Source organism: Cyprinus carpio, chromosome A24 (assembly GCF_018340385.1).
Source record: "Cyprinus carpio isolate SPL01 chromosome A24, ASM1834038v1, whole genome shotgun sequence".
NCBI lineage: Eukaryota > Metazoa > Chordata > Actinopteri > Cypriniformes > Cyprinidae > Cyprinus > Cyprinus carpio.
The window spans coordinates 20,481,047-20,504,492 of record NC_056595.1 but is presented as its reverse complement, the minus strand read 5'-3'; the positions used below and the strand labels follow the sequence as shown (position 1 = coordinate 20,504,492).

General features: G+C 35.3%; 2 protein-coding genes across 5 annotated transcripts in view; both read left to right on the top strand.

The window, feature by feature from the left end:
* The window catches only part of LOC109050216 (cubilin-like), a 35,075-nt gene extending 31,800 nt beyond the window's left edge, over window positions 1–3,275 (top strand). Inside the window, 6 exon segments of the mRNA XM_042714591.1 lie at window positions 336–388; window positions 390–478; window positions 559–740; window positions 1,930–2,095; window positions 2,180–2,415; window positions 2,962–3,275. Of these exon segments, the coding sequence (XP_042570525.1) occupies window positions 336–388; window positions 390–478; window positions 559–740; window positions 1,930–2,095; window positions 2,180–2,415; window positions 2,962–3,069 (834 nt within the window). The 3' untranslated portion in view covers window positions 3,070–3,275.
* Window positions 3,276–4,958: 1,683 nt separating this feature from the next.
* LOC109049769 (ras suppressor protein 1) overlaps window positions 4,959–23,446 on the top strand; it is a 26,047-nt gene continuing 7,559 nt past the window's right edge. The window contains exons 1-9 of one of the 4 annotated variants that reach the window (XM_042714590.1): window positions 4,959–5,098; window positions 6,677–6,788; window positions 7,009–7,059; window positions 10,611–10,731; window positions 13,388–13,506; window positions 15,026–15,108; window positions 15,595–15,709; window positions 18,051–18,183; window positions 19,059–19,077. In XM_042714590.1, the coding sequence (XP_042570524.1) occupies window positions 5,081–5,098; window positions 6,677–6,788; window positions 7,009–7,059; window positions 10,611–10,731; window positions 13,388–13,506; window positions 15,026–15,108; window positions 15,595–15,709; window positions 18,051–18,183; window position 19,059 (753 nt within the window). In that variant the 5' untranslated portion in view covers window positions 4,959–5,080 and the 3' untranslated portion in view covers window positions 19,060–19,077. Of the gene's footprint in view, window positions 5,099–6,376; window positions 6,548–6,676; window positions 6,789–7,008; window positions 7,060–10,610; window positions 10,732–13,387; window positions 13,507–15,025; window positions 15,109–15,594; window positions 15,710–18,050; window positions 18,184–19,058; window positions 19,078–23,446 lie in introns of those variants that run through there. The other 3 variants (XM_042714587.1, XM_042714589.1, XM_042714588.1) reach the window with 3 other exon arrangements.

Sequence of the window (23,446 nt, the reverse complement as noted above, 5' to 3'; positions counted from 1 at the left end):
AATTCAAATCTGTCAAATTGGTTTAGTATTAAATTAGTTTATAAAAAAACCAAACAATTCAAACATCTATTATTTTTTTAGTATGCATTATCTCTTTATGGACCTCATTGTATATGTCACTTGATCTAAAAAATGTATTGTAAAAAAGTAATATTAATAATACTTGTTTTTTTAATATTCTTAATTTTATATTTACTATTTAATTTTATTTTAAAACATAGTTTTCTTTTATCATCATACACTAACATTTTCAAGTTTATTGAAGTTTCCTGTCTTCACTTTTATGTTGTATTTTGGCAGCACGATGTCTTTACATTTTTTGTTTTGTCTGTTAGGGAGATTATGGACAGGCTCATAAGTTCTGTGGCGTAGACTCACATGTGCCAGATCTACAGTTATGGCCGCACCATGCACATCACCTTCAAATCAGAAGTCTTCATGACTGGCAATGGATTCAGCCTCACATATCAGGTGGCAGGTGAGTCCTTTCCCTGTGATTACTAGCGTTTTTACTCGTCTCGGTGTGATTATATTGTCAGTGTGTGTATATGTCTGCAGGTTGCAGCAGGGTGTATGAACAGGAATACGGTTATCTTAAGAGCCCAGGCTGGCCGGACATATATTCTCATAATCTTGAATGCAGCATCGTACTGCAGGCCCCTCAGAACAGCGCCATCTCTCTGTTCTTCACCAGTTTTGATGTGGAAAATCATCCTTCCTGCAACTTTGACTATCTTGAGGTGAGTATGAACATGAAACACGAAACAAACACAATTGAAATGCCACCAGATCAACAGCAATGTGAAGGAATAAATACCTACAGAATGAAAGACTCCTGTGTACATAACAATAGAATCTGATCAGATTAAAATACTAGCAGACTATATACTACCAACTGTGCAATATACATTAAAAAAAAAAAAAAAATATATATATATATATATATATATATATATATATATATATATATATATATATATTTATTTATTTTTTTTTTTTTTTTTTTTTTTAAATATTTATTTTTTTAAATAATTGAACAGTAGTAGGCTACATTGTCACTTAAATATGACCCAGTGTTGTTATTGATAAGTAAAACTAATACTATTGAAAATATTTTTGGACTGCTGAAATAAACTAAAACATTAATTTAGATGAAAAACTTAAATTTAAAATATATGAAAATTAGAAATGTTGCCGTAGTAAATAACGGAAATAAAATAAGTTAGTAAAATTACTACAATTAATAACTTAAAATACTAAAACTAGAGTAAATATAAAGCTAAAAAGATTTTTTGGAAATATTTAATCTATATTTTATTTAAGAAGCATTTATATCAAATTTAAGAAATATTTATATTTAAAATTTTATTTATAATATTTAAAAATACACAATTGAAAAAAAAAACAATTTGTAAACCTTAAATCCTTAAAACCTTAAATAAAAATCAAATAAAAATATAAAAATAAGAGCTTATTCAAAATATTAATAAATAGTTTAACAGCATATAAGTAATACATGACCTAATTACATTCATGTTTAATCCAGCAAGCTGTCCAGTTATTATCTTAAATACAATTAAATAAAAAATAATAAACACTAGGTTTTATAAACAGTAGTTTTATGTTGAAAAATAGCCTAGTATTTGTTTTTCAGAAAATCATAGCTGATAATACTTGAGCTTTATTTGTCGCTTTGGTAATTAGGTGTCAAGGTGAGTGCATTGCAGTATGGGATATTGTACCCAGTGCAGTATGCTCTGTTGCTGCACATTTGGGCAAATGCAGCTAATCTGAATATTTCATACCTACAGAAGTCTTGCTTACCTCTTACATACTACAAAATTATTAAAAGTAGTATGGTGTTCTACTGCTGTGCTGGTACCTGATTATGATGATATAGCTTTCTAATGTTTCTTTCTGCTGATATAGGTCAGAAATGGCAGTACAGCCACATCGCCTCTGTTAGGGAAGTACTGTGGAAGCACACTACCCAATCCCGTCTTCCCGGGCAGCAACCAGCTCTTCCTATATTTCAAGAGTGACTTTACTACAGCCCGGAATGGTTTTGAGATCACCTGGACTTCCTCTCCACAGGGTAAGAACGAAAAGCTTGTTATATTACGATTGCCTCAATTGAATACCGCTGAAAGCTTTATGCGAGTCCTAATTGTGTGTCCAGGTTGTGGAGGTGTGCTATATGGAGACCACGGCTCTTTCACCAGTCCAAACTACCCTGGCACTTACGCCAACGGCACTTCCTGTGAGTGGGGAATTAGGGCTCCTAGCGGCAGAGTAGTGACAGTCACATTCAACCAGATCAGCATTGAAGATCCAGGAGACTGCGAGAACAACTTCTTGAAGCTGTATGACGGACCGGATGCAAATTCACCAGTTGTCGGGCCGTACTGTGGATTGGTATGTGTGAAAAAAAATAAAAAAAATTACACTTCTGTTAAGCATCTGTATTCCTATATATTCTACTTATATATTCTAGAAATTAAAACGCACATTAAATCAATCAAAAGTGACATTAGATACATTTATAATGTTACAAAAGATTTCAATTTCAAATGAATTTTGAACTTTCCATTCATCAAAAAATCCAGATTTTTTTATTTTTTATTTTTACTGTTTCCACAAAAAGCAGCATAGCTGTTTTTAACTTTGATAATAATAAGAAATGTTTCTTGAGCAGTAAATCAGCATATTAGAATGATTTCTGAAGGATCATGTGACACTGAAGACTGGAGTAATGATGCTGAAAATTCAGCTTTGATCACAGGAATAAATTAGATTTTAAAATATATTCAAATAGCAAAGGGTTATTTTAAATTTCACAATATTTTACTGTATATTTGATCAAAAGATTACTGACCACAAACTTTTAAACTGTAGTGTGTTTATAATTAAATTGCATGTGGATATGTAATTGTTCTCTGCTTTTTTTTTGCTTTTTTTCAGGAAACAAATATCGCCCCTTTCAGAGCTTCTTCAAACCTTGTGTTTGTGAAGTTCTCAGCCCAGTCTGTCGTTCTTCCATCTGGGTTCAGACTCACCTGGAGCAGCTGAGGAGAAATGGAAAAATAAATATTTACACATGCACACAGAACACTTAGCAATCATGTCACATAAATAATGTAATATGAACAATCATTTGTAGATAATTGATTAAAGAATGGATTTATGTATGTATTTTTGATGGCTTTTTGGAAAATAAAGATGTTTCATGAAGTTGAACTTGTTTAATTATGTTCTTAAGCCAAAGCTTTTATGAGACATTAAAAAGATCTCTTTTGTGATTTTTCTATGGAAATATGTTTCTTGAAATGCATGTGTTTCCTTAACAGACTGTCCACTACACAAGTCAGTTTCCATATTTCCACTCGTTTCAAAAGCTGTGAATGTTTGGCGGTGTTTTTTTTTTTTTACTGTTTAATATTTTTTCACTATCTGATGTCCTCAGCTCTACACTTTACTCTGGACTTCATCCAAACCACCCACTCTGACATCTCAAAGCCAGATGCGTTATACTTTACACACCCAACACAGAGAGAGGCTATGAATGACAATGAAGAGATGGTGAATTTGGAGAGAGATAAAAGCTCAGTCTGCTCTGTAATATTTCATTTCTTTATTCTAAACTCTGCAATATGCTCCCATTAAAGTCAAAGAAAAGTCTGGGAAAAGAGGCCCAGCAGTCTGATCAACAGAAAAACAGAGATTGAGTCATTACCATCAGTATTAAGGCCTTTCTCACAAATTTTCACAATTATTTTATAAATGTTTTTTCTTAACTTAACAGGTTCAAAGTTCATGTATATATATATGTGTGTGTTTATTTATATATAATATTTGTGTGTGTGTTAATTATTTAAAAGTACTTAAAATATTAAAAATAGGTGTAATTTTCTTTATGCAAAAACTGTTTTAAACTTGATTTTTAAGGTGAAATGTTTGGACCAGTGTTATTTTAGTATGACAGATACTATTATAGATTTATTTATATTTTGAATCAGTTCGTATTTATAATTACTGTTTTCATTTTAATTTGAGTTGTAATAATTTTGTGTTTTTTGTCATTTTAGTAGTTTTTTTAATCTATGTGCATCAAGTTCAGCTAAATTAAAATGAGAAATGTTGTCTTGGCAACTAACTAAACCAAAAAAGTTTTTTTAAGATTTTATTTTATTTCAGTTTTATTTCAAATAATGAAATGCTTTAGAGGTTTTAATTTTAGCTTCAGTTTAGTTAACTATAACTATCACCCTGATTTGGGCATATTGTTGACCATTTCATAACTGGATTTACTTATTGTAATTTTATTTTTCATACGATAAATGTGATATTTTGATGGTAACAATCCATTTTGGTAACAATATTTAGGTGTAAATAACTGATATTCAATAGTGTAAATGAACATAAAATTAATATATATTAATTTTCAGGAACATTAAACCAGTGTTCTCTAGTTCTCAATAAATCTAACAGTTGACAAGCCATAATATCCACATTCATTCCAGACAAAACAGGAGCTCATATTCAGGAATATGCTGGTGGTCTGCTCTACTCGTGGTACATTAAGCTCCTCAGGCACATAATTTGAGAACACCTCATAAATCAAACAGCCACACATACACACATTCCCACCTCAGTGCTCACTTTGGGTCAAGTGTACGTTTACTTATAGCTCCTTAATGTAGATTCTAATAAAATACACACCTCCCTGTGCCCTCATGCCATGTCTGACTGTGTCCGTTCTCCGCTGGCTTCTGGCCGAGGGTGTTGGTTAAAGATTTTACAACACAAACAAGCCTTGGCCCTGGAATCCAGAACTCTTCAGCCATGCTGAAGCATCTGATGCCAATCACCAAATATAATCAAGCCTATAAATAGAGCCACTGTTTTTCAGTCCCCCATAGAAATGATCAACCCTACAAGAACCAGACACAGTCAGAGAGAGACAGGCAAAGGAAGAACCACCTGTGACGAACGCAAGAGAAGAGAGAAGTGTCGCTGTACCTCTGCCTCATGCCAGAAGGAGGAGACAGAGACTCTTCCACCTTGTGCAGACGTCTAAACAATGTGTCCCCCTTGGAAGGTAGGAAATAGCTGGGGATCTGGGTGGTAGACAACAGCCAACAACAAATGTCACTTTATTCGGACAGTTTATAGGATGGACTATGGATGAATAAATAAATTAACAGTTATGTATTTATACAAATATGTTGGATGTTGATGTAAGGGGTTTCGTTTATGTTCATGCATGTAACTAATAATAATAATAATAATAATAATAATAATAATAATAATAATAATAATAATAATAATAATAATAATAAAATGAATGTAAACAACTAAGTAAAATGTAAAATGTCCAGATGCATAAAAGCCAGTGTTATTCTAGTATAATGGAATACTAGTTTTGTTTAATATTTTGAATTTGTTTAGTAATATATATATATTATACTTTTGGGGTGCAGTATGCTTGGATATGTTCTTGACATGTTTTTGTGAGATTTACCCTTTTATAACACTAATTTTATTTATAATTATGAAATATTGATTTAACAAACAAATATGATAACGAATATATTCAGGTCATATATATCAGAATACTGAAGATGTACTAATTTTATATTTTAGAAAAAAAATATTAATTTTAATAATAAATAATCAGGAAAGTTAAAAAAATGTTATCTATTTCTCAAAAAAAAAAAAAAAAAAAATATATATATATATATATATATATATACCATTAAAATACTCATTTATTCTTGACAAGAAATTAATTTTGTTTGTAACAGGCTGCAAGACTGAGCACATTGTGATTTATTAAACTTTTTGAACTGTAGCCTACTAATTTTAGTGGTCATTTTATCATAAAGAATTTTTTTTTTTTTTATAAAACTGAAAAAAATGGGGCAGGGATTTTTAGTTTCATGACAGAGATGCCTAACAGGCCTATTTAGAATTAAATAAAGGCTAATTGAAAACTTCTGGGTCCTATATTAAAATAATATAAGATTAAAATAAAATGTCTATAACTCATTGAAGAACTTTTATCACAGTATCGTTCAATGTGTCAGTGTCTTCAGATAGGCCTATACAATTTCCTATAATATTGTACGTATATAATTGTTTTAAATTCTAATCAAACAGACTAATAGTTAGTATATAACGAAGGCGCGTTGGCAGAATGCTTTTCCGCACGTCTCTTGTACTTTTTCACTGATTGGTCGAAGGATGCACACCGATGGAGCGGAGTGCGTTTTGATTGGACACCTCTGTGCCTTTTTTCAACGATTCCGCAGCTGATTGGACAACGCCATCAAGGTCTGCCTGACATTCTTTTCCTTTCTCCGGACCCCGGAAATACCCTTTTATGGAAGGAATGCGAGTTTTACAGACATTCTATCAACTTCCGGTTGGGTGTGAGCGAGTGTCCTGCTTCAAAAATATCTGGTTTTACTGCCCGGAGTGCTCGGATATTTGTTTTCTGTTTTCCCTGCATGTTTTCGTATTTTCCGTACAGTTAGGTAAATACTGAGTGAGTTCTTTATATGATTGTAATGCCTAGATTTGACCCACTATTTAAGGCAAAAGTGGCAAAAAAAAACTCTCTTCGCAAGATTCTCTGCTGGATTCAGGTCTTTTATTAGCTAATATTTTCTTGCAGAAAATGTCAAAGTCACTGAAGAAGATAGTGGAGGAGAGTCGGGAGAAGAATATACCGGAGGTGGACATGTGTGACAGAGGAATATCAAACCTGCTGGATATTCCTGGACTATGTGAGTCTGTTACTATACCAGATGAAAGTTTTATGTTGTGATAATGTTAATTAAAAAGTGTGTAATAGATCATATTTGTTTACACTGTAACTAAATGGCTGTCATTGTAAGTTGTCTGTATTTACAGTATGATTGCTGTAGAAGATTAGTGGCGTCATCACGTTGACGCCATTATGCAATGACATCATCAACTAAACGTGTCATTATTTTTGTTTTGTAGTCACCTTGTCCAACATAACCCAACTGGTCCTGAGCCACAACAAGCTGAATGGTAAGCTCTTCGACTTTTTTTGTATTTTGTTTTATTTTTATATATAATACAGTTATATTTACAAATAAACTTAATGCATTACATTTTTGAGAAATTATTTAAAAGGTCTGTTAGTTTTTATAGCATGGATGTGCCTAGGGTTGGAGATGGTGATGGTTACTTAGAAGACAAATAATTGTTGGAAAGGCTATTCCACGAATCTCAGATATAATTTTGCATACAAAATAAGAATTCAATCTAGAAAACAACTAAGCAGAAGGTTTTTAAAAAAGTTGGTTTTTTATTGGTAAGCTATAGGGGAGTTGCAATACAATTTATGGAACTGTTAAAATTAAATCAAATAATATTTATTTTAATTGGTTGAGTTATTATGTATTACAGTTAATTTTCTTTATTTTATTGAATGAGAATTTACAGCACAGTTCATGTTGAAAGAACTGGAAGGAAGTCCACTAGAGGGCTGTCTTGCCCTTACTGATCACTGGTTGTTTGATTTTATAATCTGCTCTGTTTAAGTATCATAATAATAAAGAGTGGAGATTAGCAGTTAGGAACATCTTCCTTGCAATCTGTGAACATTCACTTTTTTCCGTTTTTCTTTTATATGTGAGTGTAAAGATAATCTTAGTAAACTGAGAGTAAGCGGAGAGTTATTATTAGGAGAAATATGTTTGTCAGTGTAATTTGTGGAGCTTGTTTTCCCCTCCCACATAATCTCTGGGTCCATATTAACCGCTTTGAGCCATGTTCACTCTCATCTGATCTGTACAGGAAATGTTTGGAGGAAGAAGGAGGGGGATGGATTTGTTTGTTTATGCAGGAATCTTTTCCCTTAATCTCCTTGAAGATCTGAGAGTGATAATGCACATTTCTGTCAGGTAGCGTCTGTAGTAATGATCAAAGCCTTTTTAATACGATTTATAAGATTTGAAGATGAGGAATTGATTTATTCCGTTACGGGTCACACCGCTTGTCTGTAGCTTTTTTAAATGAGGGGGAAAAACAAAACTTTATGGAGTCCAGAAGCCTTAGACCACTAGCAAAATGTATCTGTTTTGCTTAAAAAAAAAAAATATATATATATATATATATATATATATATATATATATATATATATATATATATATATATATATATGATAAAATAAATGTGAAATTAAATATGTATTTAGTAAATACTAATATTATTTTATTATAGTACATTATAATATAATTATAGAAAACTATACATGTGGTTAATGTGTGTGGTCATTTATATGAATTCTAAATATTTCTTATATATATTTCTTAATTTTACAGTATTTTATTTAAAAAAAAAATCAGTATCTTAAAACCTTTTTCACCCCTTCTATCCCCTTTTAGGTTTAAAAAAATACAAAATGTAAACTATAATGTGAAATAAAAATGTACTGTACTCCACAGTTGAAATAGGAAATAGAGTGTATTTTTTTTTTGGTCTGTTCCTTACCACTCTGCATTTTCTCCTCCTCTGTTCCTCTCCGCTCTCTCATCCTGCCTGGTTAAAGAGCAGAGACAGGGAATCTGCCATCTTTTGAACTTTTCAGGGTAGTCAGGGATTACAGTGACATTTGGAACCCTTTCATTAGTGGCTCATGAGTAAAGCAGGGCTGCTGTTCGGCCGGGGCAGGCAGCAGCTCAGATAATGAGACCGAGAGGAGAGAGGGTCAAACCTTTCTGCACTATATAGCCGTATACTCTTTGTCCTGTTACCATCAGCCTTTTCTGCCTGTTTAAAAGCCTCCAATAAGGCGCACACACATTTAAAACAAAGTATTCACGAGCAGATTTTGTACTCGCAACTTGTGCATACAAAAAGCAAGAAAAGCCAGTAGAAGGACAGCCTATAGTGCTTTAGAGTCCAGTCTGTGGTTTAAGATGATAAAGTCTAGATGTCTGGTGGAGGCATGTGTCTTAAGGATTGAAAAGGCGGAACTGAGATCAGTCTTGTGTGTCATTTGGAGACGAGTACAGGGACCCTGACATGGGACGCGGGGTTCTGGTGCGTTTACAGTTCCGTTGAGACATTGGGAAACAAATTGTATGTTTCAAGTATCTGTTTATGGGTGAAAAGGTCAGAGGATGGATGCAAAAATTGGGAATTGGATGGTCAGACTGAAACATACTCAACTAGCAAGGACATAGCAACTTGATAAAGTATTTTTTATGTCTAAAATGTACATTCCTGTAACACTTTCAAAGTTCCATTCATATAGTTGCATATAAATATAATATCAGACTCAGTCTCATATTTGATTGTACTTGATCAGCTGATTACATAACATTAGATAATGGTCATTCATTCTTATTACTGTTTTTAGCAGGAATTTATACATGATTATTATTATCATTATTATTTATGATAATATTAGTAATAATAATAATAATAGTAATAATAATTTATGTTTCTTATTAACAAGCGCATGTGCTGAATATACATAATATATACAACAATATATAACACTGGTAATGGCTTTTTATTATTGTTTATTATTAAATAAATTATTTATATATTTTTATTATTGGTGGTGAAATTAACAATAATTAATTTAAAATGCTTAACAATAAGAATTAAAAGTAATTTATGTACATTATTAAAAAATGATAATAATTAAAAATTATATGTCATTATGATTATTATTATTATTACTGATGATGATGATTAGAGTAAAAATTAAAAATAATTTGTTTCTTATTAGCAAGCACGTGCTGAAGAGTGCTGTGAGAATTTCTACCGATAACATTTGTTAATAACTTTTATTATTGTTTTATTATTAATTAATTTAGCCATTATTATTATTATATAGTGTTAATAAGAAACATATGCATCACTTAACAATAAACATTTACTCATAAATTTATTTAATAATAATAATAATAAAAAAGAAAGCATTAGTGGTAAATTAATGTTTCGTTCGTGAATTTTTATTTTGAAGTGATACCGATATGTGCTGAAGAGGGCTGTGAGTGCATGTGTTTGGGTTTTGTTGTTGGAGTTTTGAATTGTTTGCGTGATGGGTGAATCATTTGTTCCTCCGTGTCTGGGGCAGAGCAGCTCTCGTTGATCTCTCTGGAGGAATTCGTGTCATGCTGTTTGTGTAAACCTCTCCCACCTCCCCTCCTCCGTAATGAGGGGCCATTGATCAGCCAGTAATCGGATAGAGCGCCTGTTCTGCCCATCGATCTCTGTCGACAGCAGAAAGGGGCAGGATGGCCTAGCAGGAGGGGAGCGAGGGGTGCTGCTGATCTGTAATGCTAAAGCCTCCATCATTAAAATGTCAAATTTATCGCTGGGGGAGTGACCCATAATTGAGCCATCAAAGACGGGACGTCTATTCGCTGACTCTGATAATTAGTCGTTGAACCTCTGCAGGTCACCAGAAAACCTTGGGTCTCTGATCATTAGACCTCGTGCTGATTAGAATACAGTCAATTGAAATGTTTTGATTGATGATACCTGCAGAACTGAAGTTGTTCTCATTTATTTAGTAATTTATTTATCCTCACTGTCTCTTTCTCTCTCTTTTTTTTAGCTGTGCCTCCAAACATTACAGAGCTGAGGAACTTGGAGGTGTTGAACATGTTCAATAATCAAATTGAGGAGCTTCCAACCCAGATCAGTAGCCTTCAAAAACTTAAACATCTGAACCTTGGGTTAGTCTGATGTCTCATCTCTTCTCTACTTGTTTTGTCTACTTTTCGCTCCTTATTTTCATTTTTTGTTTTGTTTTGTTTTTTGTTCTCTTCTCTTCTCTTCTCTTCTCTTCTCTTCTCTTCTCTTCTCTTCTCTTCTCTTCTCTTCTCTTCTCTTCTCTTCTCTTCTCTTCTCTTCTCTTCTCTTCTCTTCCCTTCCCTTCCCTTCCCTTCTCTTCTCTTCTCTTCTCTTCTCTTCTCTTCTCTTTGCATCTTTTCATTTTGGGTTTTCACTCCTCCCCTTTTGCTTCCTCTTGTTTCTTCTTTTCTTTTCTTTATATCTTCTGATATTGTTTTTTTCTTTTTTCTCTTCTCTACTCTTGTTTTGCTTTTTGCCTCATCTCGTTTTGTTTCTTCTTCCATCTCTTTTTCTTCTCCTTTCATCTCATTTTGTCTCGTCTCTCATACTTTCATCTCTCTTTCTCTCTTCCTGTTCTTTCTCTTGTGTTCACGTCTGTTCTTCTTTGTCTTATCTCTACTCTTGACTATTTTTCTCACATCTCACATTCTCATCTTTTTGTCTTAGTTTTTCACTCCTCTGCTTCTTTCTCTTCCTCTTGTATCTTCTCTCGTCTCATCTCGCATTATCTCATAGTATGTTACGAAAAAAATCTTGAATTATCTCCTCAGTTTGGTTCGCTTGATTTTTTTATTTTTTCCTCCCGTCTCTTCTGGTTTTCTAAACCAGAAATCTGCAGAGTTTTTTGGGGTCATAAAACCTGCCCAAATGTCACTGTTTATCCTTAGGAAGATCCAGTTGTAGGATCAGACACTGTTCTAATCTCTTGGTTATCAAAGTATATCTGGTTTAGAGACAGTGGAAAGGTCGTCAATCCTTCTTTGTGAGGTTAAGAAGCCTTGACAGTAGCAACGCTGCTGTCTTTCTTAGTTCTTCTTCCTCTCTGACTCTCTTCATCCCTGGTCATCTGGTCACCTGAGCCCCACCTGAATCCCGAGGGTTCTCCTTCTCCTCCGAGGGCGGAGCCTCCACAATCTCACGCAGGATTAAAGCGCAGCACAATCTGCCCCGCGTCTGACACCGCACATTTTTATCGATTTGCTGTCAGATGCACCATTTCTACACATAATCTTGAAAACATAAGCCGGCTTGTTGTATTCCCGGCTGCTACTCCCGACTCAAATGTTTGTGAGCGTGTGGCCGCCCGTTATCCTGATCTCATTTGTCAAAACAATTCCCTTTCTCTGGTAATTGCTTCACAAACATGTGGTGGAATCAATTTGTTTGTTTCTTTGAAATCCATTGCTAAAGTTTCAGAGTCTTCATGGCAAAAAAAGAAGGAGGACAGACACTTAGAAAGAAAGAAAGAAAGAAAGAAAGAAAGAAAGAGAAGGAGGACAGACACTTAAATGAGCAAGAGTTAATCAGCATCTGATTTGGGTGCCCCTCTCTCTTTCTCGTGTTTTATCAGCGTCATCGGATACCTTGAGCACGTTACATTTCAAGGGCAGATATGATTTAAACATTTACAGATGCAACACATTTTTAATATTGGTCAACTAAATGAACATTAAACTTGTTTATATAAACAGCGTTGTGTGAAATTCTGAGACCTTATTGAAAATCTGGGATTCTAATATACATTACTGTTTAAAAGTTTGTGTTAATTAAAAAATGAAGAATCCTCTTCTCACCAACAATGCATCAATTATATCAAAAAAAATAAAAAAATAATTAATTTAAAATAAAATATCTGTTTTGTATTTTAATATTTTTTTTTAATTAATTTATTTCTGTGATGAAAAAACTGAATTTTCCAGCAGTTTTTAGAGTCACTAGATCCTTCAGAAATCATTCTAATATGTGGATTTGGTGCTTAAGAAACCTTTCTTATTGTTTTCAATATCGAATACAGTTGTGTGGCTTTAATATTGTGTGTTAATTGTAATCATTTATTTTTTCAGTATTCTTTGATGAATATAAAGTTCAAAAGAACAACATTTATTTTAAAATGGAAATCTTTTGCAACATTATAAATGTGGTCTTGCTGAATAAAAGTATTAATTTCTTTAAAAAAAATTATTTCTGAACCTAAAGTTTTGACCGGTAGTTTAATTTAAATCCATAAATTTACAAAAAGTAACATAACATGACAAAAAAAATCTATTTGCTTTAATGTGTGAAAGAAATATTTCACTTATTAAAGCAAAAGGGGGAAAGACCAAATGCCAAGACATCCTTACATTTTTTTTTCAGTTCAGTTTTTAACTCAAATTGTCATGCTGATAATTTGTAATTAAAAATGTTGATTTAAATTAGTACAATTCAAATTGGAAGTGGTTTCACACTTTCACCAGTGATCTCAGACCCCTGTGTATTTAACTTTGAGGTTATAAATGTGAGTAGATCTGTTGACCTGTGTTATAAATCTGTGTCGCATTTAAAATATCAATCATAATCAGTGAGATGGATCTGTGCGGACTGCTCTGTCTCTGTCTCATGTCTCTGAGTCAGTCTGCTATGGATTTCCAATGGTTCCCCTGTGTCAACAATTGACAGGTGTTTTATAATTGTGTGTCTTTGAGTGGATGTGTGAGTGAGTTTGTGTTTGAAGATGTCGATTTGGTTAAAATGGTGTTTTATTGTCTTGACGTGTAGGATGAACAGGTTGAGCACTCTTCCGCGAGGGTTCGGATCTCTTCCGGCGCTGGAGGTTCTGGATCTGACGTACAACAACCTGAACGAGTCCTCACTGCCTGGGAATTTCTTTTACCTCAGTAAGTCTGCAACACACACAATGTGTTACCGGTGTAACCTGTACCATTCTTAATAATTCAAAACAAAATACCATTAATGATCTTTTTAATATATATCCTGTACTAAATTGAGAAGAAATGTAAAAATGTAGCTCAGTTGTGTTTGGCTAGCAATTTTATGTATGTCAGGCTGCACAGGTTTTCATTTGAATTGAGTTAAAAATTTATTTAAAAATGGTCTCCCTTTTGCTTTAGTGGCTGGAATATTTCCTATATTGTAACATAAAGCAGCTTTTTCAAATTCGTAAAACTTTTTTTTTAATTTACAGATTTAAATTACATTACAGATTGGGGTCAGTAAGAATACTTTTATTCAGCAAGTATGCATTTAATTGATCAAAAGAGGCAGTAAAGACTTTTATAATGTTACAAAATATTTATATTTCAAATAAATGCTGTTCTTTTAAACGTTATATTCATCAAAGAATCCTAAAAATGTATCAGTTGTACTTCATAGTGAAGTTACATGTATGATATTATTTTTGTTAGACTTGATTGTTGATTAGATATATAAAAAACTAAATGTTGATGAACATTTTTGGAAGTTTCAGTCTTTCCTCATTTAAATATAAGGAAAGAAAGTGGCATTACCACAATGTCAGTTGAGTGAAACTTTTGCCTCAGTGGGTTTTGTGTCAGTGCTTGATTACTTTTTAGACATCCTGAAATTGTGACCACAAAGTCACAAATTTTCCATTAATTTCCATTTGTTTATTGTTGTGGGCTTATTGATTTCAGATTTACCCATTTAAACAAGAACAAACTGTGTCGTTTGCATTTCAGGAACCGGTTCTTTGGCAGAATAAACTGCAATGAGAACCAGACAACCTAACAATATGTAAACAAAATAACTGTTAACTTCATCATTATCATCATAATCCTCATCAGTCCAATCAGCTGGTCCAGTCAGAGGACACTGATGAGCAGTGATGGGCTCTAATAACCTGTTTTTTTAATGGGAGCCACATAATGAAAGTACCATACAAACACAAACAAACACACACAAAATCTAACCACACACACACACACACACACACACACACACACACACACACACACACTCCTACACATGCTCCCAAACCTTCATTTATCACTGCTGTTTGGAGTGGGAGTCATATCAGCTGTGAAAGTTGAAATGGATATGATTGGCTGTTGCTGTTGCACTAATAATCAGAACATTGGATGGAAAGGAAGTGGTTGGAGCTTTTTAAAAAACCCAGTTCCAGATTATCAAAACACATATTAGTTGTGGCCCTATTTTGTGTTTATTTCTTTTCTGAATGTTTATCCCATGTGGTGCTCAAGTACGCAGTATGAGTGTATATTTGATGCGATTTGTCGATCTGTTGATATTGTGTGTGTACTTGAGTGTTATTTTGTAGCCATGCATTATCAATCAGAGATGACCGTTTCTATTGATCGGTGTTTGCAATACTTCTCACACACACACACAAGCACACACTTCTCTCTCTCATTTCAGCAACCCTCCGAGCTCTCTATCTCAGTGACAACGATTTTGAGATTTTGCCCCCAGACATCGGCAAGCTGGCCAAGCTACAGATAGTGAGTAATTTATCTAAATTCCCTCTGAAATCAATTGCTTTTGTGGCGGCGCTCTGTGTCGTGTGTGTTGGATTTATTCTCGGCAGTGTGTGTTCTTTATCAGATGCGGTGAGAGGTGATTTACAGGCTGATCTTCAACCCTGTTCTCGCTAAGATCAGACTCAATGCAGGGTCACAGACACATAAAACAGCTGATAATTACAACTTTAAACTTGCTTTTGTCAGCAGAAATATTGTTTTAAATATGATTTTTATTTTTTTTTTTTACGAAAGATTACAGTATGAACTTATTTTGTAATTTTATTTATTTCACGTGCATAAATAAATAATGCTTGTTTATTAAGAAAGTAAATAAGATTGAATATTTTTATATTATATTTAATACTCTCTGTCCCTTGACAAAAATAATTTTTCTTGATTATTGACAGATTTTTTTTTGTTTGTTTGTTTGCTATCACTCTTCAATTCTTCTGTTGTTGTTCTTAGTTGAGTTTGAGGGACAATGACCTCATCTCTCTACCCAAAGAGATCGGAGATCTGGCTCAGCTGAAGGAACTTCACATTCAAGGGAACAGACTCACTGTACTGCCTCCTGAACTTGGTGAGACATGAACTTGTACACATGTTCCTGGATCAACATTCTATATATTTCAGAGCAAATGATCAAAGCCTGGCCCTAAAACAAGAGGGCAATGATTGCTTGATGGGAATGCAAAATATACACACCCTCCTAAACCAAAGAAATCCATTAGAAGCATTCTAATTAGCTACAGATTTGTCATAATTTGTGATATTGGTTGGAGGCTCTGGGTTAGAGTGGTATTGCTGGGGTCAACCTAGGTTGAACTCCTCTCTACCCAAGTGCCTTCACTTTGGGAAAATCTTCTCATATAAACACACACTGACAATTTAATCTATGATTCTAGTGCACCACTCACTAGCAGCATGACTGAAGAGTTTTGACTGAGTGTTATTCAGTGCATTGCTGTGCACTTGCTAAGAAGTTCTGGTCAAATCACTGTAGCAAAAATGCTAGCAGCCACATAGCGAATTGCTAACAACCACTCAGAACCACTCCCTAGCACCATGACTGAAGAGTTTTGACCGAGTGTTATTTAGTGTGTTGCTATGTGGTTGCTAAGGAGTTCCGGTCTAAATCAACAACTTCATAGCAACACCCTAACAACTGCATCAGAACACTGATGCAATAGCGATGTGCCAACAACCAATCAGAACACCCTACCAACACCCTAGCAACAACTCTCAACCACTCCCTAGCACCATGACTGAAGAGTTTTGACTTGGTGTTATTTAGTGTGTTGCTATGTGGTTGCTAAGGAGTTCTGGCCAAAATCAACAACGGCATAGCAACACCCTAGCAACTGCATCAGAACACTTCAAAAACCACTTAGAACGGTTTAGAAAGCGCATTGCAATGCCCTCAACCACTCACTAGCACCATGACTGAGAGTTTTGCATGGGTGAACAGCGCTCATATTGTTTTCAAATTTTTGTTTAATGAGTTATGTAGTGTTTTAGCAATTGCCCATTGTTTACTGCTGTTCTAGGTGAGTGTGAACGCTCCGGTCAGCAGGTCTTTGTCCTGTGCACTCTGTAGGGGAGACTCTTCCCGCGTGTAGCTTATTAGGACCCCTCTGTCATGTCCCTGTAATCCCACTCCACAAACCGGCCTCGTTAGGACCACCGCCGCCATGTGTATGTGTGAGAGAGAAGAGCCCAGCTAACAAGGAGCAACCAAGCGCACATGCCAAGAGCAGGAAAGGAGAAGGAGAGGAGGAGAAAAAAGTGAGGGATGTGAATGAGAGTGTGCAAAGAGGACAGACAGACAGTCTTTACCATTCAGAATATCTCATGTGTAAAGCTGATGCTTTAAACTGTTATATGGAATGAGGAAGAGGAGGGTGGAAACTGAACCAAGCAGACGTCTGGTCGAACGCTGAGATCTGAAATAGTTGTAGATTTAGGTCTGCTGTCTAGGTCTTTTAGGTTCAGAGCTGATGTACACTAACAGTCGTGTCTGACTGCGTTTGTGAGGTGTGTCATTATGTGCCGGGGTTCAGGTTTAAGTTCACCCTCTCTTTGATAGGCCGCTCAACACTTGCTAATCAGAAACTATTTAATTAGCCCCCTTGTGAGCTGAGATGAGCCACATTAGCACTTTGACCTGTACTGTTTCTTCTGCACACCGTGAACCGCTTCTCCTCTGGACTTGTGTTGTCACGTTTCTTTTCTTCGGCTTTCGTCTCTTCTCATTGTCCTCTTTTTTTTATGACTTTTCTGCTGTCTCATTTAGTTTCTTTTTTAGTATCTTTTCTTTTTCATCTCGTTTCTGTTGTCTTCTCTCTTGTCTCATCTGGTCTCTTCTCATCTTTTCTATTGTGTGTCCAGTCTCTTCTTTTTGTCTTATTTTATGTCTTGTTTCCTCTCTTCTCTTCTCTTCTCTTCTCTTCTCTTCTCTTCTCTTCTCTTCTCTTCTCTTCTCTTCTCTTCTCTTCTCTTCTCTTGTCTTGTCTTGTCTTGTCTTGTCTTGTCTTGTCTTGTCTTGTCTTCTCTTCTCTTGTCTTGTCTTGTCTTGTCTTGTCTTGTCTTGTCTTGTCTTGTCTTGTCTTCTCTTCTCTTGTCTTGTCTTCTCTTCTGTTGTTCATTTTCTTCTATACTTGTTTAATTTTTTCTTATTTTTTCTCTCATCTAATTTCATCTCAGCGGGTCTCAACCCTCATGTCTTGTTTCTTTCCTCTCATTTAATTTTGTATCATGTCTCTTCATATCTCATCTCATGTCTCTTCTTGTTTTTTTATTTTATCTCATCAAATTTCATCTAATCTGGTCTCTTCTCTCTTATGTCTTATTTCTTGTTTTGTCCCATGCCTCTTTTCTTTTCCTTTATGTAAATATGTAATTTCGTCTCTCTCTGTCTGTAGGTAACCTGGACCTGACAGGCCCAAAGCAGGTGTTTAAGGCTGAGAATAACTCCTGGGTGACTCCCATCGCAGACCAGTTCCAGTTGGGCATCTCTCATGTTTTTGAGTACATCCGCTCAGAGACCTACAAATAGTGAGTGTAACTCTCCATCCCTCTGTGCTGTTAAATGCCCAGCAGCATGTGCTGTGAATCTGAGATACACAGAAGAGGTGGTAGCTCAACAGTGAGCGATCCAAGCTGCCTACACAAAGGTAGCAGGTTCAATCCCTAGTAGTAGTGAACAAGGCACTATTATACAAACTCGTGAACATTGGCATCAGTCACTAAAGAATCATTGGAGTGTTTGCTTGATGTATCACAGCCCTACTCGGCCCGTGATGGATCGGATGCCACAACTTCAGCCTGTAAAATGCTAGTTGCAGAACTCCGATTAAGTCAAACGCACATCAGCAGCCCTGATCCAAACACCCTCCCTGGGTCTTTAACTAAGAGGAATGTCCTGAAATGTCTTGCTAAATACAAAGTATAAATTTAGTCCCTCTATACAGGCCAGTATTATTGTGGCACATATTTTTCTGGAACAACCCTTAGGATGGTGATGAAAGAGAGGAAAGGTGCAGTTCTCTTATTATTTCAGGATCTGATGATTTAATGCACAATCAAACTAATTAAAATGAAAGCTGGAGGCGTTACCCTGAAAGTCTTGTTTCTCTCTCTCTTTCTTTATCTCTTGCTTTCCCCTTACATGCCATAAAATGTTATGCAGAAAATATTTCATTTGCATTAAATTAAACCATGACTTTTCGCATCGGGTGTCAATAGCACTGACCACAGAAAAATAATAAAATAAAATTAGTTTGAGTTTGGATGTGTAGAAATGACATGGATTTGGTGTTTTGCATATGTGACCAGAGTTTGTGACTTTTCACTTCTTGCCATTATTTTGATAGCATGTTACTAATATGGCTCAAACCTGACAAAAACCTGACGTAATTCTTTTGACCTAGGGGAAGGAAGTTTCCATACTAATTGGAGTGAGTATTTCATGGCCCTGTACCAATCCCCCTGAACAGGAGGCAAATCCCCCTTTGTTTGATCATTTAGCTGCTTGCTGTGCTGCTGTCTGGAGAGGACTGTCGTAACCCACTTACTGGAACTGATCTTCCCCTACAGGCAGTCAGAACCACCGTGCATCTCAGTGTGTGCTGACACCGTGACCGCGCATCTTTGCCTGTGCATCCCTGTGCGCTGCGCAATAATCAGATACTGCTGCTTGAAATGTTTTGAATAATTTCGATATGTTGACTGTGTATCATCCGTTCTAATGCTCCTGTGTTTTGCTAAACTCAATAGTTAGTTTGCACATCGGATACTTATTATATGCTGCTTTGTATCGAATTAAAGTCTACGAGGTTTGAAGGTTACGTCGCTGAGAGCTGACATTGCATATTCAGTTTGATAAATGGGAATTTTTGAGTGAATCAATGCTGTTTGAAGCTGTCATCCATCCATCAAAACTGCCGCATGCGTTAGATTTTTGAGTCCGATATCTGAGTCTAAGCAGTTCTGACCACCATTTATCTGTTCATAGTTATCTTTTGTACTTATTGTGACAATTAGTCAGAATTACTCCTTAAAATGTTGGAAGGGGATCTCTATCCAGAATCACTCAGAAGTGTAGCCTTGTGTTGAAAAATCTAGTCTGGCAACCCAAAGGTTGCAGGTTTGAACCCCACCATGATCAATCCGTGAACTTTAATCATGTTTACTTACCATGATTACCATGTTTACCATGTGTGGTTCCTAATTAATAACAAAACAAAAAAAAAATTCCAAGTCAAGGAAAAAAAATAAAAAAAAAACTCACTCCACTCCATTAAAATAAATTATATTAGAAAAAAAAAAAAACTGTCTGGCAGGATTTTATCCATTGGGAATTAATTGGATTGTGAAAACTGGACATTTTATTTATTTTTTATGTCAATGATAACACATTTAATGATAACACTCTTTATTTGCTATTATTATTATTATAAATTAGTACAGTAACTATTGGTAAAACAGTTATTTAAAACAATGGTTAAAGCAAAGATGGTTGTGTGTTTGTTCCTCTGTTTGTTTATGTGTCTGCGAATGCGCGCAAGAGAGACAAGTAGGTTGTCTTGCTTTAGACAAGTGTTAACAGTGTGTAATTCTCAGTAGGTGTGTCCGTGGTTCTACGGTTTCATTCTCACCTGCCTAAATGTCCTTCAGCTAAGAAATCACTAGACTCACACCTCTCTCCCTCTCGCTCTCTCTTCCTTTCACTATTCCTCACCTCATCAAGTTTTCACTCCTGATGGACATTTTCTCATTTAAGTTCACTGATCCACCGTTTCGAAATACCAGAAAGTTAAAACAGCAGAAGACATCCGCATCCAGGCTACTTTCACTTATAATTGGCAGGGTTGTACCATTATAACTGGGCATACTCCGTCTGTTTTAAGTGGGGGTGCACAAGTTGGACAAAAAAAAAAAAAAAATAGAAACGTACATATATTTTCTACTTTGAAAAAAAAACAAAAACAAATCTATTCTAAAAAGCCGACTCCGCTATAAAAACTGGGCAAATCAGCTAGAACTACTGGGGAAACGTCACCATTCTAGTTCACCCAAAAATGAAGATTTGATGTTCATTTACTGTACTCACCATTAGGCTATCCAAGGAGTAGTTGACTTTTTAATCTTTAGTTGAACAGAATAGAAGAATTTTTAGCTGATGACATGGTCCTTGATCCTTCATAAAATGCAAGTCAATGGCAACCGTCACTTTGAGAGTCAAAAAAGCTGATAAAAAAACACAAAATAAATCCCCACAGCTCCTGATAATCTATTGAAGCCAAACGATCGCTCTGTGTGCGAAACTGAACATTATTTACAATATTACAACATATAACCCACAGCCTCAGGCAAACAGTCCTGCGTGCTTGTGCTCATGGTGTACGCGTGGCTCATCATGGATGGGCTGATGGTGACTAAATTAACAGCAACTTTTTCGTTTAATATTCACAAGCCAAGCTCACTTGCCAAACCTAATTTTAGAACTACACCCTTCTTTCCAGATTCAGCCCTGGTTTTAGGATATTATTCTTTTAGTTCCCGACATTTCCCGTTCATTTGATGGCCGTTAAGATCAAGTCATGTTGTTTCTTGAGGGCTGACGTTTTGTCGAATATTCAAGTCATTTATCTTGAAATCACACAGATGTTTGGAATTAAAATAGTTGACAATGAGTCTTTACCCTCCTCTCGTTTCCTGCTCTTCTGTCAGTAGGTTTGGTCGTAGTATGAACCGCGGGTGGAGGAGGAGGAGGGGGGTAACCTGTCATGCATATTTCATGGGGCGGCTTGTTAACCTGACAGAAGGATCTTATATCTGACTGACAGCATTTGGGAGACTCTTCGTGCTCATAATGCATTAACATATCGTAAAGCTGCCTTCCCGCCATCTTTTATTCATCACTAACTCTAAACGCTTGTTGACCACAGTACAACTGCTGCAGCACTCTTCACAGCTGTCCAGGGCTGACTGAAAAACCAACTGCAATTAACTTCCCAGCGGCACAGACCCTGACACGCACACATGCAGGAAGTCCCGCGTCTATCCAGTCATGGGCCAGTCGTACGAGTCAGTGGGAAGGACAGTCACAGACTGGGAATTACTGCATGTGTGTTTTTTATAAAGAGATTCAGAGAAGCCTCATTCTGTGACTGACCACTGGGGTCAAAGGTCACATTGCAGTGTTGATTTTGATGAAAATCCTTTAATATGAAATAATATATTAATTAATGTTATTCCATTTTACTCTGATTAAAATAGCATGCAATTTTATTATATAATGCCATATAATAGCATATATTAGTCAGTGAAATTTTTTTCATTTTTGTTGATGCTAATGTCCAAAATGATGAGACCAATGTATAAACATTAATTAATTGTTACAAACAAATAACAGCTTTATAGTTTAAACAAAATAACACTAGGAAACAATGAGCATTGAGTTATTAGCTGTTTTTTAAAATAAACTTTTTCAGACTGTTTAGGATAGCGTATCACATTTTTACAATGACAGCGCATTAACAACGTGTTTTACGCATTTTTACTAACACTTAAATACATTCATATATATTTTTCCATTTAGATTTATTTATATAAGTGCATTTCCGTTTGTTTTAGTAATTTTGTTACTTCAGGCAAGTTTTTTTTTATCTAATTTTTATATTAGTAATGTTTATATCTATTTCAATTAATGAAAACAGTTTAGAATCGCTTTGTTATTGATAAAACTGAAAAAACCTTTCGTCTGCTGACTTTTTTTGTCAGTAATTTTATTGCTGAGATAACTGCTGAGAGTGCTTATAATTTACTCTGAGTATAAATGGAGAACATGACAGCATAGTACCACTAATGTGATGTAAAAGATCTTTTAGCATAACAGGATTAAAGCTCTTTAGATACATCAACTCTGAAATACTCTCGAGATGGACTGATTATATGGGTTACTGTCTGTATAAACCATGCAGCCACTTGATTTTCAACTGCAGTTTCACTAACACAGAGTGACTTCTTGTATTTGTTTTTGTCTAAAGCTGCTGATCCGCTTATGATTGATTGAATACTCGGATGCAGTTTCTGATCGTTATGCACTGAAATGCTTCCAGGCCGTCATAGCTCCCAAATCTCAATTGCAATTAGTTTGAATTTGGAAAAGTTCTATGAGTTTAGAATGACACGATGGTGAGTTGAACACTAAAGCAGTGAGTTTATGAGAGTTAAATCCTGCATATTTCCACAGACAGACTCTTTCCTTTCCATTTTCTCTGTAATTATATTCATGCATTGCTGCTTTCTCAGTCTGAGCCCTGCTGCAATAGAACTGACACCATGTTTCTCTTAATGCAGTCGTGGAGTTTAAAGAGGGAAAGAGCCAGCAGGTGCCCACTCTTGTGTCTCTGGATCAGCTGGATGTAATGACTCGCAGTGGTCCTTCTTCTCTTTGTGTTGTGTTTGTGAGCCCAACATGAAATGCATACTAGGCTCATATGTTCGTTTGTAGAAGATTTTATTACCAGAACTGGTTTATTTATTGTCTAAAAAAAAGTGTCCAATTTGAGACCTGGAGTGTTCTTGTTTGGTAGTATCTAACCTGTTGGCACAGGTTAAAGAGATTTATTTTTGAATAGCAATTGGGCTGGATCTGTTTTGCAGACCTGGCAACCCCAACATAGATGTATGTACATAGATGCCTCATTATCAGCTGTTTCTATGGGGCGCTATACATAAGCCATCCTCCATATTGGAACAGTCAAAGCTGGTCTCTGAACACTCAAGTGCAAGTTGTGTTATGTGCGTTACC